This window comes from Camelina sativa, chromosome 15, assembly GCF_000633955.1.
Source record: "Camelina sativa cultivar DH55 chromosome 15, Cs, whole genome shotgun sequence".
NCBI lineage: Eukaryota > Viridiplantae > Streptophyta > Magnoliopsida > Brassicales > Brassicaceae > Camelina > Camelina sativa.
Window position 1 is genome coordinate 21,555,196 of NC_025699.1, and position 14,688 is coordinate 21,569,883.

A 14,688-nucleotide genomic window follows, 5' to 3' on the forward strand; every position below is an offset into this window, starting at 1 on the left:
ACTTCATATTCTATAAGATTCGTTTGTAGACAAATCGAAACTTATTTTTTGGATACCTATTTTTTCACAGTATTTAATTGGTCCACGGCATTATGTTTTTGGTCTATCATATTTCGTTTCCACCATTATAATTTTTTCTATAATTTGAAATCTTTTCGTAGCCGTCAATATTTCTTTCCTAAATTCTTATCATAGAAAAGTTACCAAATTTTTTGTTCGTGGACAAGCGTCATCCACTTTGATCTTTTGAACTATGATTCTTTTACTTGTAACTGTGGACAGTTTATTTTTACTAATACTTATGGATAAGTTACTTAAATTATGTTGGCAGACAAAAATTTGAAACAAAACAAATTTCGTAAATTTGATAGACAATAACTATTGTCCACCACGTTTGTTTATTCTTTGGTCCACAAAAAAACATAAAGATAATTAATAATTAATATTCTATTATGGGTTACACGTCATAAAAGACAATTTTATCTCTTTAAATCTGTCACTTTTTGCAGGGATAATTTTGTCTTTTTATATGTGATAAAAGTTTTTTTTTTTTGACAACAAAAGATCAGCTCATATGAGCCAATGCGAAGGAAAGAAATTTACAAATAAAACATGCTTCGGTGAAGTACGCGCTTGGCGTGCCAAAGAATCCGCACTAACATTAGCACTTCTGGGAATGAAAGATAAGGAGAAAGACGTGAACTCCTCCCTATCTGAATCTATGTCATTGAGATAAGTCTTGAACGCCGGCCAGTCTTGAGGGGAAGACACCATCTTCACCAAGTCTGAGCAATCTGTAAAAAAGCTACTTCTCGAAAATCATGTCCAATCATGCAGCGCAAAGCCCAAACAAAAGTATCTACTTATGCATGCTAAGGGGAAAGACTATGACAAAAATTGGTGGCTCCTTTTATCGTCGAACCATCCGAAGCAGTTGAACACACCCAACCTGCACCCGCGTAATAGCCTCCCATTTTCCATGATCCATCAACAAAACACCGGTAGCCCAAAATGATAGTGGGAAGCGACCCTACTCGTCTTGTCCCTCTATCATTAGTGGCACAAGGAATCAATGATAGTTCCTCTACTTCCTCCTCTGTTTGAGCCTGTAACCATGTGGTAGACTCCCATACCGCTATCCTAACAAGATCCTCGAGCTTGTCGATAATATTCTCAAAGACACGAGCATTTCGCGCCTTCCAAATATACCACATAATCTAAGGGAAAGCCGCAATCTAAGCACCCGGATTGTCAGTACCCCAAAAGTGATCCACATTGGCATACAGAGAGTCTGTGGGGAAAGAAACTTGACCGACCGGTACCTGAGCTAACGCCCAAGCCTGTCGAGCTGGCGGACACCGAAGAATAGCATGATTTACTGTTTCCTCATCCACCCCACAGCGGGCACACCCTGAGTCACAAGCAATGCCCCGCCTCCTCATATTTTCCGAAACCGAGATACATCCGGATAATACTTGCCACAAGAAGTGTTGTATCTTTGGTGGACACGCCACCCGCCAAACTTCCGCTAGAAGCGGAGTAATGTCAGGCCCAAGGCAAGGCACGAGCGACCCTTGTTTTACCGAACGTTCCGAATTATACCCTGATTTTACCGAATACTTTCTGGATTTTGTAAAGTGCCAACCCAACGAGTCAACCGTCTGAGGACTACCCAAAGGTATAGCCCTGATTAAAACAGCCTCCTCCGGGGGAAAATGCTCAAGGAGCATATCGAAACGCCAAGAATTAGTTTGACGGTCAATAAGATGTGAAATTTTCAGAGAGGGGTCCTAGAAAGGTCCCTTACTCACAGCTGGTCTTGGGGATTGAGCTGGTATCCATGGGTCAGTCCATATAGAAATGGAATCACCAGAGCCAACCCGTATAATCAGTCCTTTGTTGACCAAAGATCTAGCTGAAACAATACTCTGCCACCCATAGGATGGAGAATAAGAACGAATAGGATCCATAGGATTTGAGTTCCTGTAATACCTGTCCTTAAAAACCCATGCAAAAAGGGACTCAGGAGCCTCAATCAGTCGCCACAACTGTTTTGCCAATAAGGCAGTGTTAAAGTCATCCACATTCCTAAAACCCAGACCCCCCAACTGCTTACTCCCACATAACTTCTCCCAGGCTAACCAATGCATGCCCCCCAGACTGCCCCGAACTCCACCAAAAATTTGCCACCGCACTAGTTAGTTTCGATGCGACTGTTTTTGGCAGACGGAAACAGGACATAACAAAAGTAGGTACCGTAGTGGCGACAGACTTTATCATAACCTCTTTCCCTCCTCTAGACAGTTGTTTCGCTGTCCACCCATTTGTACGGCTTTGTAAACAATCTCGAACGTAAGAGAAAACTTTCGTCTTGGACCCTCCCAGACTCTCCGGTACCCCTAAATACGACCCCATCCCACCCAGCTTCGATAGGCAGTGTTAAGACTATCGTATATTAAAGATTCCTTAATTTCAAAATTAACATATTAAAAAATATAAAATCTTTTATATATATATATATATATATATTAATATTATTTCTTGAAGATTTCAAGGACGGGTTTTTATAGATAAAAAAAATATTATACCTCTTATGGAGTATAGGTACCGGGACATGTTTGACCTGGTTAAGAATTTAGGTCATTCGTTTCGAGAATTTTTAATTTTTTTGATGGTTTTTATCTGTTTCATAATTTACAAGTTTTAAACAATTCTGATTAATCACTAATTCGGTAAACATTAGATTTGGGTATGTTGTTTTGTGAATCTTAATTTTATACTCAAACCTTTATTATTTCAAAAATCACAAACTCAATGGAACCAAAGTAATATAAGTTTGAACTGTAAATGATTTAACTCTATGTGTACATAATATATTACAAACCTTATAGTAAACATAGCTTTTGAAATCAATCACGCACGTACGTGCGGGTCCGTACCTAGTTTTAGATTATTTACTGTTATATCAAAAGTCAAGACCTCTTTGTTTATATGATTTGATCAAAAACCAAAAGGTACACCTTTGGCTATATGTTTGATCGAGTAAGTTGCCATGGGATGATAGCTCTAAATTGTAATGTCATTGAAGATTAATATTTCTTAAGCTGAAGTGATTAAACCGATTATTTTCTTTGATACCTATAGAGCATAATTTTATTAGAAAATGTGACAAAAAAATAGAGATTATTGGCATTTTAGTAAATTTTTCAAATTTAATTAAAAATGTAATACATGTACTGTTGATAATTGGAGAAATAGTCAAGATCCCACTTATGAGATAGAATGTTTGTAAGATAAAATTGTGAAAGAGAAAGAGAAATGAGATGGTGTGTATGCCTGAGAGAGAGAAATAGAGAAAAAGATATATATATTTTTTTCTTTTGTCATCACACCCTATCATATCTATTTATTCAAATATTTTGGTAATATGACATTTCAAAAAAAAAATCAGATATATAAAAATTTATATTTTATTTTTATAATTTGATATGTATTTTGTTTTATGATTTTATTTGATAATGTTAAATATTTTTAACAAATTTTGTATTCGTACACATTATTAAGTGTACAGATGTCTGCACACCTTATTAAATGTACAGATATCTGCACACCTTATTAAATGTACATATGTCTCTACGTAGAATAGTATGATATACACTTATTAATTAAACATGAAATATGAACCATAAAATAGAGTGATATATTATATATATATACCCTCAGTTCTTCTTGTCATAACCACAGTTGCTTGTATCTTTGCAACTACAAAGAAGAATTACATTAAGTTTAATCCCAAAACTAAAGTTATAATTTAATGAGAGCAAGAAAATAATTTACTTACATTCATTGTGTGAAGATTAAATCAAAGTCGTTTCTCCTTCATTCCATGTTTTTTTCTTCCATTCAATATTTTTATATATTAACACCAAATCGTTAATATTTTTTTTTTTAGCATTATGAAGAACAAAATGACACCGTTACTGGGGAACGAAAGAACGAACTAAATCATTAATATATCAAATATTAAAAGTATTGTACACTATATTCAATAGATTGGTTCAATGAATTTGGGTTGAAGAGATCATCTTTCATTTGAAATATTAAAAATCAATTTATAACACTTGGGAGAGAGGACACATAACGTAACAAATATTATTAGATAATAAGAATCACCATATAAAATAAGTAGCTTACCTCCATAAACCATAAAAATTTCCGCTCAAGACCATGACGATTCAGGTATGCTTTGGTGTTGTTTGTATGACTGCACATAAACATTAGTCAACATTAGTCATTATCAACAAATAAATATATGAAAAATATAATAATTATATAGACAAAATGAACAACACAATCATGGAGAAAATTTTGTTTTTAGAATGCTATAGTAATAGTAAAGAAAATCGTTGAATGGTTTGGTGAATAGTAAATATTCATTTCCACTACTATATTTATAGTAGAATTTAGATGGTTAGAAATTTTCAGATAATGCATTGCATTCAAATCACAAAATATTTTCAAGACAATGATGAATCTAAAATGTAAAATTTATTCGCAAATATGCTATATTTGAAAGTACTAAATATTTTATTTAGATTATATTTGACCAAAATTATAACTATTTTTAAATATTTTGGTAACAATCTATATTTTTATAAAAAAATTATTCCATCTAATACTAACCATAATTACTTAGTATAATCTTTTTTTTTGTCAAATTCGTATGATTTTGTTGTGGAAGTTTTTGAAAATCAAAAATAAATGATGATTTGTTTTGATTGAATTATATTAAATTGGATTGTTATTTTCGGAAATAACTATTAATATATGATCAAATAAAATCAAATTCAAAAGGTTAAATATATAAACTATCGTAACTTTAGGTGCAAATTTAAGAGTTGTTCACTTGTTAATTGCGTATAGCCTTTAACGACAGATATTGAAAGATTCGTTTTATTAAATCGTATCCATTTTCTTTGATTTTTTCAAAAACATGCATTAGAATTAAGAGAGAATATTAGGGTATTGATATTTTTAGTATTTATGGTATGTTATACAATTACGAAAATCAAATTTAATTATAAATTAGCTAATATTATTCTAACGAATATTTCTTTGCCCCATCTATCTATACATTTTTGGTGTACAAATTTGTCTCTTTCTTTTTCACATCCGGGTCGGGTTTTTTTTTAAGAATTTAAACCGATTCAATAAATCGGATCTTTCCTAATTTTGTCACACGGGTCGGATTATTTTAAAACAATATTTGAAGTACAAATTTGTGACATCCTATATTTGTAAACGGGTCGGTTTAATTTTAAGACTTTAGAACCCGAAATCAACAATTCGGATCCAACTCAATAATTCAGTCGTCTCAAGTCTCAACTATATATATGGAAGTATATTATTGTGGACGAATCTTTACAGGACAATTTGTTTTTAGAAACTGAAATTAAAGCCAATAACAATTACGCATGGAATACGGGTTGTTAGTAAATCTACGCCTATAAATAAGGTATGTTAATCTCATCGTTCTATTATAATATATACGTTTCTTGATTGTAAAGATGTTTTTAACATAGTTTTAAAAAGTTACGAGCATATAATAAGCATATGCCTAATTCCCAAAATCTTCAACATGAATATCTTCCGATATCTTTTAAACTTGATCATCAAGAATTTATAGGAAACCTAATTAAGAGAAACCCTACCAATTTAGTCGAGTACTATATATAATATCCAATCACACTACCAAAATGCATCAACATCGACACACCTCCTTTTAAAAACTCTTATCAAAGAAAAAATTGTTTTTACTTACCAAGAGTTATGTTGACATTTGACAACAAAAGCACTCCATGTTCTCACACTCTAATGACATCAAAAGAAAAATACAAATCAATAAACTATTTGGCAAGTGGCAATGTACCGGAAAGGCTTCCTTCGTAGCTACCTATGTGAGTTCCTCATCTGTATAAATGAGACATCATATCAATTCTACATCAAAATTCTCCCAGTTACATATCTTTATGTATTGTTCGCATGAACCAGGTTTTCAAAGAAAATATCCAGTTCATGAAAGAATACTTGCGAGACATCGGATTGCTGAGAAGATAAATGAGTATCTAAATCCTAGAGTAGATTGAGAAAAGAAGACCAGATTTCAGGGACGGTAGAAATATTTGTCCACCAGTTTTGGCAGATAAAAGGGGCATCCTCTTGGTACGACTGAAGTGGTTTGGGGGCTATGTTCACTTCTCTCGATCGCTCACACTATCGCTCTCCATTTTTGCTATGTGCTTCTTGACTATCTCTCTCTCCCTCATAGCACCAAATGTAACGTCTGATAACAAAAGTACCGAACAAAAGTCAATAGTTTTCCTAAAAATATTGCATTAAGAGATAAGAAATATGTATTCTAAAGCATGACTTTACAAAGTGTTCTTAACCATGCACATGAGAATAGATAAGAAAATGTACAAGTACGGTATTCCAACTCAGTCCAATAAACTATGATTAAATCAGTAATGCAAATGATAAAGAGATATACGATATATTTATGTTCCAATACTCAAAAACAACCATTAGCATAATTCACAAATTCAAGTCACCCCAATATATTATTTAAAGAGATGATAAACACACGTCAATTCGAATCCGAAGTATGTAATAACTCTTCTTATGAGCTTGACCCAAATATATTCAATAACACATATTATAAATTAATACAAAAACATCAATCAAATATATATATAAAACACTATAACATATGACAATTAATCATGACTAAGAGGTTTCAAATTTCTAGGATCCGAATATGATAAACCCCGGTCTTCCAGGATTCGTGTGTCAAGGCAATTGATACATACTAAATTGCCCTTTCGTATTTTTTTTTGTTTTTTTTGCAAATTTTTTTATCTGGAAGCAATATATGGTATACTAGTTTTTTTGTTTTTTTTTTAATTCCTAAGTGTTATCCCCAATTAATAGTATATATATAATCAATTAAATTTGGTTACATATATAAAATTTTGATTTTTAATTCTTTCCATCTATATTAATCATGATTAATTATTTGTATATTGTTAAGGAAATATTGCAAAATATAAATTAAATGATTATTTATTTTTATCTAACTGTATTAAATAGATTTGTTATTTCTGTAAATATCTCCTACAATATAAAATCAAATCAAATATATTTACATAGATATATATAATTTTCGGTTTTAATTCTTTGATTATTATGTAAGCAAACTTTAAACATCTTCCAAAGATATTGAATGATTATCGGTTCTATTTATATTGCGATTTTCTTATATATCAAACAAAATTGATTAAATTCATTTTCTGACAAATTTGTTTGGATATGCATTTATAATTAATCCTTTTAATCACATGATACACGATCCGAATATAAATATTCCGGGTTAACCCGAGATCCGCGCGTTTTTAAGACTTAATCTAATGATATTACATGCAATAATCTCTAACTCTATGTCTACTTAATTAAAAATGTTTCCCTTTTAATAGTATAGATATATAGTACAGATATACTAAGGTTTTCATATATATATATATATATATGTATGTATATATTTTCCATAATATGTATTAAGCTAAATTAATTATTATTGTTTTGTTAAGAAAATTAAAAAAATCTAAAATAAAAGATAATAAATCTAAACAAAATAAATATGTTTACGTTATATATACAATTTCAAATTTAATAATTTTTCTTTTATGGTAACAACTTTAAACCATTTCCAAAAATATCGGATAATTTTAGTTTTATAATTAATTTTGTAATTATTGTTGATTTGTTTCCATAAATATTAGATTTTCGACTAACCATTTTTATTTCCATATGTTGTTTATTTTTTTATTTTTATTTATATAAGCAATTGGATCTTTTTGGTAACATGGATATATGACATGGTTTTTTATTTAGAATCTCTGATTTGTACTCCCCAATTAATAGTATAGATTTTTGCATAATTGTTTACCTTTAGAAAAGATCATATGTATATGTACATTAACATAATTGTAACATCTGTGAACCGGAATTCCAGTTTGGGATGTGCATCGATCGATGCAGTAGGAGCATCGGTCGATGCTGGCTCAATTCTGTGCGTTTTGACTTAAGTCAAACGCTGCGTTTTGAGTTAGGAAAAACCCTTAAACGCAAGTTTTTGTCTCATTCGAGGGATTGGCCGATTTTTGGAGAGAAAGAAAGAGACAAAACTGTTCTTGAGCGTTCCTGAGATTTCTGGAGATTTGGGGCGTTTCTTTGTGAGATCTGTAGCTGGGATTGTTGTAGGAGCTTCCTAGAAGCGTGTTCTTGCTTGTTTGTTGTTCAGATTCGTCTTGGCACAGGTAAGTGCATGACCATGGCTTATCTAAGCTAGAGGAACCTTTAACTTGCTTGTTTTGTGTTATTAGGCTTGTTAGATTGTTGGTATGGACGTTAGGAAGCTTTCTTGTGGCTTGGGAATGAGTTTCTGTGGTTGTAGGAACGAAATCCGGCGAGAAGCTTCGGGGAAATCACGGTGCTCGACGTTGCGTCGATCGATGCATAGCTTTCATCGGTCGATGCAAGTGCGAGGACGGCGCGATAAATTTTAGGGTTTTCGTGTTGCGTCGAGCATGCGTCGGTCGATGCAGATTGGGTATTGGTCGATGCAAGTTGCACTTGCATCGGTCGATGCAGCTTCTGCGTCGGTCGATGCTTCCTCAACTGGCATCGGTCGATGCATGTTGGCATCGGTCGATGCAGTGTCCTGGTCCTTTGTTTGTTGCGTGATGATTGTTACTTGTTGGTTATTGGTACTCTATTGCTTGTGTGTATAGCCCAGTAGATGGGAGGATTGCCTTACTGAGTGTTTGTAAAATACTCATGCATTGCAATATGTGTTTGTGGTGCAGGTAAAGGCAAAGTGTGATCGTGGAATCCAGGCAATGAAGAGGAGGATGTTCTAGGGACTCGGATTTTATGTTGTCTGGCATTGCTAGGTTGCTAGAGTTGGGTCATTAGAACATTGCTAGGTTGCTGGTTCTATGATTTATGTTGTTTTTGATATTGTTTATGTTGGAATATTGCTATATTTTATTATTGGATTATTATTGGATATTGGTTGGTTATTTCCGCTGTTGAATGTGTTTGTGGATAGGTGGCTAGTGGGTATGGGACCACTAGTTGTACTTTATATTATTATATTATATTTATTATTTATAAAAAAAAAAGGGTCGGTCGTTTCATTTTGGTATCAGAGCCCTTACGGTTCTAGGTTTGGGTTCACTAGGCTTTGTGCTGTAGATGTTTGGGATTGCATGTCTTGATTGATTATGTGAGTTAGTCAATTGTGTGTGGCATGGAGTCCTAGAACATCCTCTTCGAGCCTATTGGTGATTCCACGGTGAGTTTCTATTTCTGTGTTAATTAGTAATTGTTTGCTTAGCCTTCTGTTCATGGCAGTGCAGATGGTTAGAGGTGGTGCTGTTGCTGGTCGAGGTCGTGGACGCGGTCGTGGTCGCGGACGTGGTCGTGGTAGGGGCAGAGTCCCAGTGGTTAGTGAGACCGAGGACCAGAGTGTGACAGCTGAGGGTGTTGGCAAGTCGCAGGGAGTTCTGGGGGATTCAGTGAGTGTGGCCGGAGGGGGCGGTGTGGATGCTCCAGTGGCCGGTGATGCTAGGGTCCCGGGTGTGGGAGCCCCAGCGGGTGGAGTCCCTGGTGTGGACATTGCGGCTTTGCTAGCACAGGTGTTAGAGCGGTTACCACCAGTGGTACCAGCTCAGACTCAGGTAGTGCCACCAGTGGTGGCGGAGGAGCGGTAGCCAGCGGCTGCGGATGTGGGGGTCCATGCTCGTTATCTCAACATGTTGACAGAGATGGGTCGGTTGCGCACTGAGCAGTTTTCAGGAGGTGTAGATCCTACTGCTGCGGATGCGTGGGGGACGAGAGTGGAACGTAATTTCCATACTCTGAGATGTCCTGAGGAGTTCTGGGTGGACATAGGGGTCTACTTTTTGAGTGGTGATGCTGAGTTGTGGTGGAGATCTGTGGCTGCTAGGAGGGCACAGCGGGAGATGACTTGGGCTGANTGAGAACAAGGATCACAAGGTTGCTAGTTGTCCTAAGAGGAGTGTTCCGACGGCAGGGCCTCGGGTATGTTATCATTGTAGGGAGGCAGGGCACATCAGGCCTTTCTGTCCCAAGTTGCAGCCGGTAGCAGTGGCAGCGTTGCAGCAGGTGCAGCCTGGAGGTCAGCGGGTGGCACGGATTGAGCAGACGCCATGTACTTACACGACAGCAGAGACTGGTGGAACCAGTGCCGGGGCGATCATAGGTATAATTTCTGGTACTTGAACTTTGTGAGTTTGTAGTAGGTACAGATTTTATGTTTTACTGTGATAAAGTGTTAGGTTCTCAACACATGAGGTTTGTGTAGGGACCTTGTTGGTGGGCGGGTTTAAGTCCCACGTTATGTTTGATTTTGGAGCTTCTCATAGCTTCATTATTCCGGAGTGTGCAGAGTGTGCGGGAATCTTAGGGGATCCCGGGGAGCGTACAGGAGTTGTCAGAGTTGCTGGGGGCAAGTTCCTGAGAGTTATTGGATGAGCTAGAGGGGTTGATATTCAGATCGCGGGGGAATCATGGCCAGCGGATTTGCTTATCAGTCCAGTGGAGTTATATGATGTTATTCTCGGGATGGATTGGTTGCATCGGCATATGGTGCATTTGGATTGCCATCGGGGTAGAGTGGAGTTTGAGCGTCCATGAGAGAAGTTGGTTTTCCAGGGTATTAGACCGACTTCAGGGAGTCTCGTGATCTCAGCCATTCAGGCTAGGAAGATGATCGAGAAGGGCCGTGAGGCTTATTTGGTTACTATATCTATGCCAGAGTCAGTGGGGAAGTCTACGGTTAGCGGTATTCCAATAGTGGAGTTTGAGGACGTGTTTCAGTCTTTGCAGGGATTACCACCATCTCGGTCGGATCCTTTCACCATTGAACTGGAACCGGGGACGACACCGTTATCCAAGGCTCCTTACAGAATGGCTCCAGCAGAGATGGCAGAGCTGAAGAAGCAGCTAGAGGATNCGGGAGCTTGACTTGGAGTTCAGTCGACTTCTGAGGTATGGGGGTCGGGATATGGAGTCTGAGGAGGCTCAGATCAGGAGGTTTTTGAGGGCCCTACGTGATTATTTGAGGTTTCACTGTAGAGGGCGGAATTATGCTACGCGTGCAGAGCTGATTGAGACTGCAGCAAGGATCGAGAAGGATATCCGGGCTTAGTCAGCGGCGGCTAGCCCAGTAGTTCAGCCTAGTAAGGCTCAGCATCAGGGAGGTTCTAGCAAGGGCGGTAAGCCTGCGCAGGGAACCAAGAGGAGATGGGAGGCTATGCAGAGGTCGGGTGGTCCGAGTTGCTTCGGGTGTGGGGGCAAGGATCACAAGATTGCTAGCTGTCCCAAGAGGAGTGCTCCGATGGCAGCAGCTCGTGTATGCTATCATTGCAGGGAGCCAGGGCACATCAGGCCCTTGTGTCCCAAGTTGCAGTCGGTAGCAGTGGAAGCAATGCAGCAGGTGCAGCCGGGAGGACAGCAGGTGGCACGGATTGAGAAGGCACCACAGGTTTACACGACTGCAGAGACTGGTGGAACCAGTGCCATGGCGATCACAGGTATAATTTCTGGTACTCTTTCTTTGTGAATTCTTAGTAAGTTCAGATTTTATGTTGTCGTGTGATAAAGTGTTTGGTTCTCAACACATGAGGTTTGTGTAGAGACCTTGTTGGTGGGCGGGTTTAAGTCCCATGTTATGTTTGATTCTGGAGCTACTCATAGCTTCATTATCCTGAGAGATCTCGGAGAACATGCAGGAGTTGTCAGAGTTGTTGGAGGCAAGTTTTTGAGAGTTATTCTTCGAGCGAGGGGTATCGATATTCAGATCGCGGGAGAGTCTTGGGCTGCAGATTTGCTTATCAGCCCAGTGGAGCTGTATGACGTTATCTTGGGGATGGAGTGGTTGCATCGGCATATGGTTCATCTGGATTGTCATCGGGGTAGAGTGGAGTTTGAGCGCTCAGGAGGGAAGTTGGTTTTTCAGGGGATTAGACCGACTTCGGGGAGTCTCGTGATCTTGGCCATTCAGGCTGGGAAGATGATCGAGAAGGGCCGTGAGGCTTATTTGGTTACTATATCTATGCTAGAGTTAGTGGGGAAGTCTAAAGTTAATGGTATTCAGGTTGTGGAGGAGTTTGAGGATTTGTTCCAGTCACTGCATGGATTACCACCTTCTCGGTCTGATCCTTTTACGATTGAACTGGAACCAGGGATGACACCGTTATCCAAGGCTCCTTACAGGATGGCTCCAGCAGAGATGGCAGAGCTGAATAAGGGGCTAGAGGATTTGTTGAACAAGGGATTCATACGTCCTAGTGTATCACCTTGGGGAGCGCCGATGTTATTCGTTAAGAAGAAGGATGGGAGTTTCCGCTTGTGTATTGATTACAAGGGTCTCAACTGGGTCACTATGAAGAACAAGTGCCCTCTTCCTAGGATTGATGAGTTGTTGGATCAGTTGAGAGGTGCTATTTGGTTCTCCAAGATAGATCTGGCGTCGGGTTATCATCATATTCCGATAGATGAGGCAGATGTGAGGAAGACTGCTTTCAGGACGAGGTATAAGCATTTTGAGTTTGTGGTGATGCCGTTTGGGTTGACTAACTACACCAGCAGCGTTTATGAGATTGATGAACACCGTGTTTCAGGAGTTTCTCGACATGTTTGTCATCATTTTCATCGACGACATCCTGGTTTACTCTAAGAGTCCTGAAGAGCATGCAATGCATTTGAGAGTCGTTCTGGAGAAGCTGCGTGAGCAGAAGTTGTTTGCTAAGTTGAGCAAGTGTAGTTTCTGGCAGCGGGAGATGGGTTTTCTGGGTCACATTGTGTCTGCAGATGTGGTTTCGGTAAATCCGAAGAAGATTCAGGCTATCAGAGATTGGCCTAGACCGCAGAGTGCCACATAGATCATGAGTTTCCTTGGTCTGTCAGGTTACTACAGGAGGTTTGTGCAGGGATTTGCGAGCAGAACACGACCATTGACTAAGTTAACAGAGAAGGATGTTCCTTTTGTTTGGTCACAGGAGTGTGAGGAAGGCTTTGCAAGCCTCAAGGAGATGTTGAATACTACTCCAGTGTTAGCTTTGCCATAGCAGGGAGAACCCTATGTGGTTTATACAGATGCATCCAGAGTTGGTTTGGGGTGTGTGTTGATGCAGCATGGGAAGGTGATTGCCTATACTTCACGGTAGTTGCGGAAGCATGAGGACAACTATCCTACTCATAACTTGGAGATGGGTACTATAGTTTTTGCCATAAAGATTTGGAGATCTTATCTTTATGGTGCAAAGGTACAGGTGTTTACAGATCATAAGAGCATGAAATATATTTTCACTCAGCCTGAGCTGAATTTAAGGCAGAGGCGGTGGATGGAGCTGGTGGCGGATTATGATTTGGAGATAGCCTATCACCCTGGTAAGGCTAACTTGGTTGCTGATGCTTTGAGTCGGAAGCGGGCGGCTTCGGCTCAGGAGCAGGATATGGAGTCTCTGGTAGGAGAGATCAGTGCGTTGAGTCTGTGTGCTGTGTCACATGAGCCGTTGGATTTGGTGGCAGCTGATAGAGCAGATCTGTTGAGCAGAGTACGGTTGGCTCAGGAGAAGGATTTGGGGCTGGTGAATGCCTCAAAGGATGTGGATTCATAGTATCAGGTTTCAGCTAATGGTAATTTTTTGGTGCATGGGCGGATTTTTGGTGCATGTAGGATTTGCTGAGGATGTGTGTGTTGGATTGGGGTGGCCTATGTGTAGGTCACTTGAGCTTGGTTGAGTTTTCTTACAACAACAGTTACCAGGCGAGTATTAGGATGGCTCCTTATGAGGCTTTGTATGGGAGGTCGTGTCGTACACCGTTACACTAGATTCAGGTGGGGAAGAGGAGCATGTACGGGGCAGATTTTGTTTAGGAGACCTCGGAGAAGATTCTGGTTCTCAAGCTGAACATGAAAGAAGCTCAGGATCGACAGAGGAGTTATGCCGATAGGAGGAGGAGAGATCTTGAGTTTCAGGTTGGAGATAGAGTGTACCTCAAGATGGCCATGTTGCGGGGTCCGAACAGGTCATTGACTGAGACTAAGTTAAGTACGAGGTATATGGGTCCGTTCAGAGTGATCGAGCGAGTTGGACCAGTGACATATAGACTGGAGTTACCTGAGGTTATGCGAGCTTTCCACAAGGTATTCCATGTGTCTATGTTGCTTAAGTGTCTCCGTGAGGATGATCAGTTGGTGGCTAAGATTCCTGAAGATCTTCAGCCTAACAAGACTTTGGAGGCGAGACCAGTGAGGGTTCTCGAGAGGAGGATAAAGGAACTTCGGAAGAAGAAGATTCCTTTGATGAGAGTCCTTTGGGACTGTAATGGTGTTGAGGAGCAGACTTGGGAGCCTGAGGCGAGGATGAAGGCAAGGTTTAAGAAGTGGTATGAGAAGCAACCACGACTTGAGCTTGCCTAGTCTGGTTCCGTCTGTAATCCGTGGCTGGAGCGGGAATGGAGTATTCCAGCCCATCTCTCTTGTTACTCGGTCGCTTGGGGTGGTTGGTTGTGCGACTCAGTAACAAGATGAGGTGG

The 14,688-nt window shown here is 39.0% G+C and overlaps 1 protein-coding gene across 1 annotated transcript; it reads right to left on the minus strand.

Moving 5' to 3' along the window:
- Positions 1,791-2,415, minus strand: LOC109129140 (uncharacterized mitochondrial protein AtMg00310-like). The gene is made up of 2 exons (XM_019236783.1): positions 2,257-2,415; positions 1,791-2,048 (listed from the first exon to the last, which is right to left on the minus strand). The coding sequence occupies exons 1-2, from the start codon at positions 2,413-2,415 to the stop codon at positions 1,791-1,793; spliced, it is 417 nt and encodes a 138-aa protein (XP_019092328.1).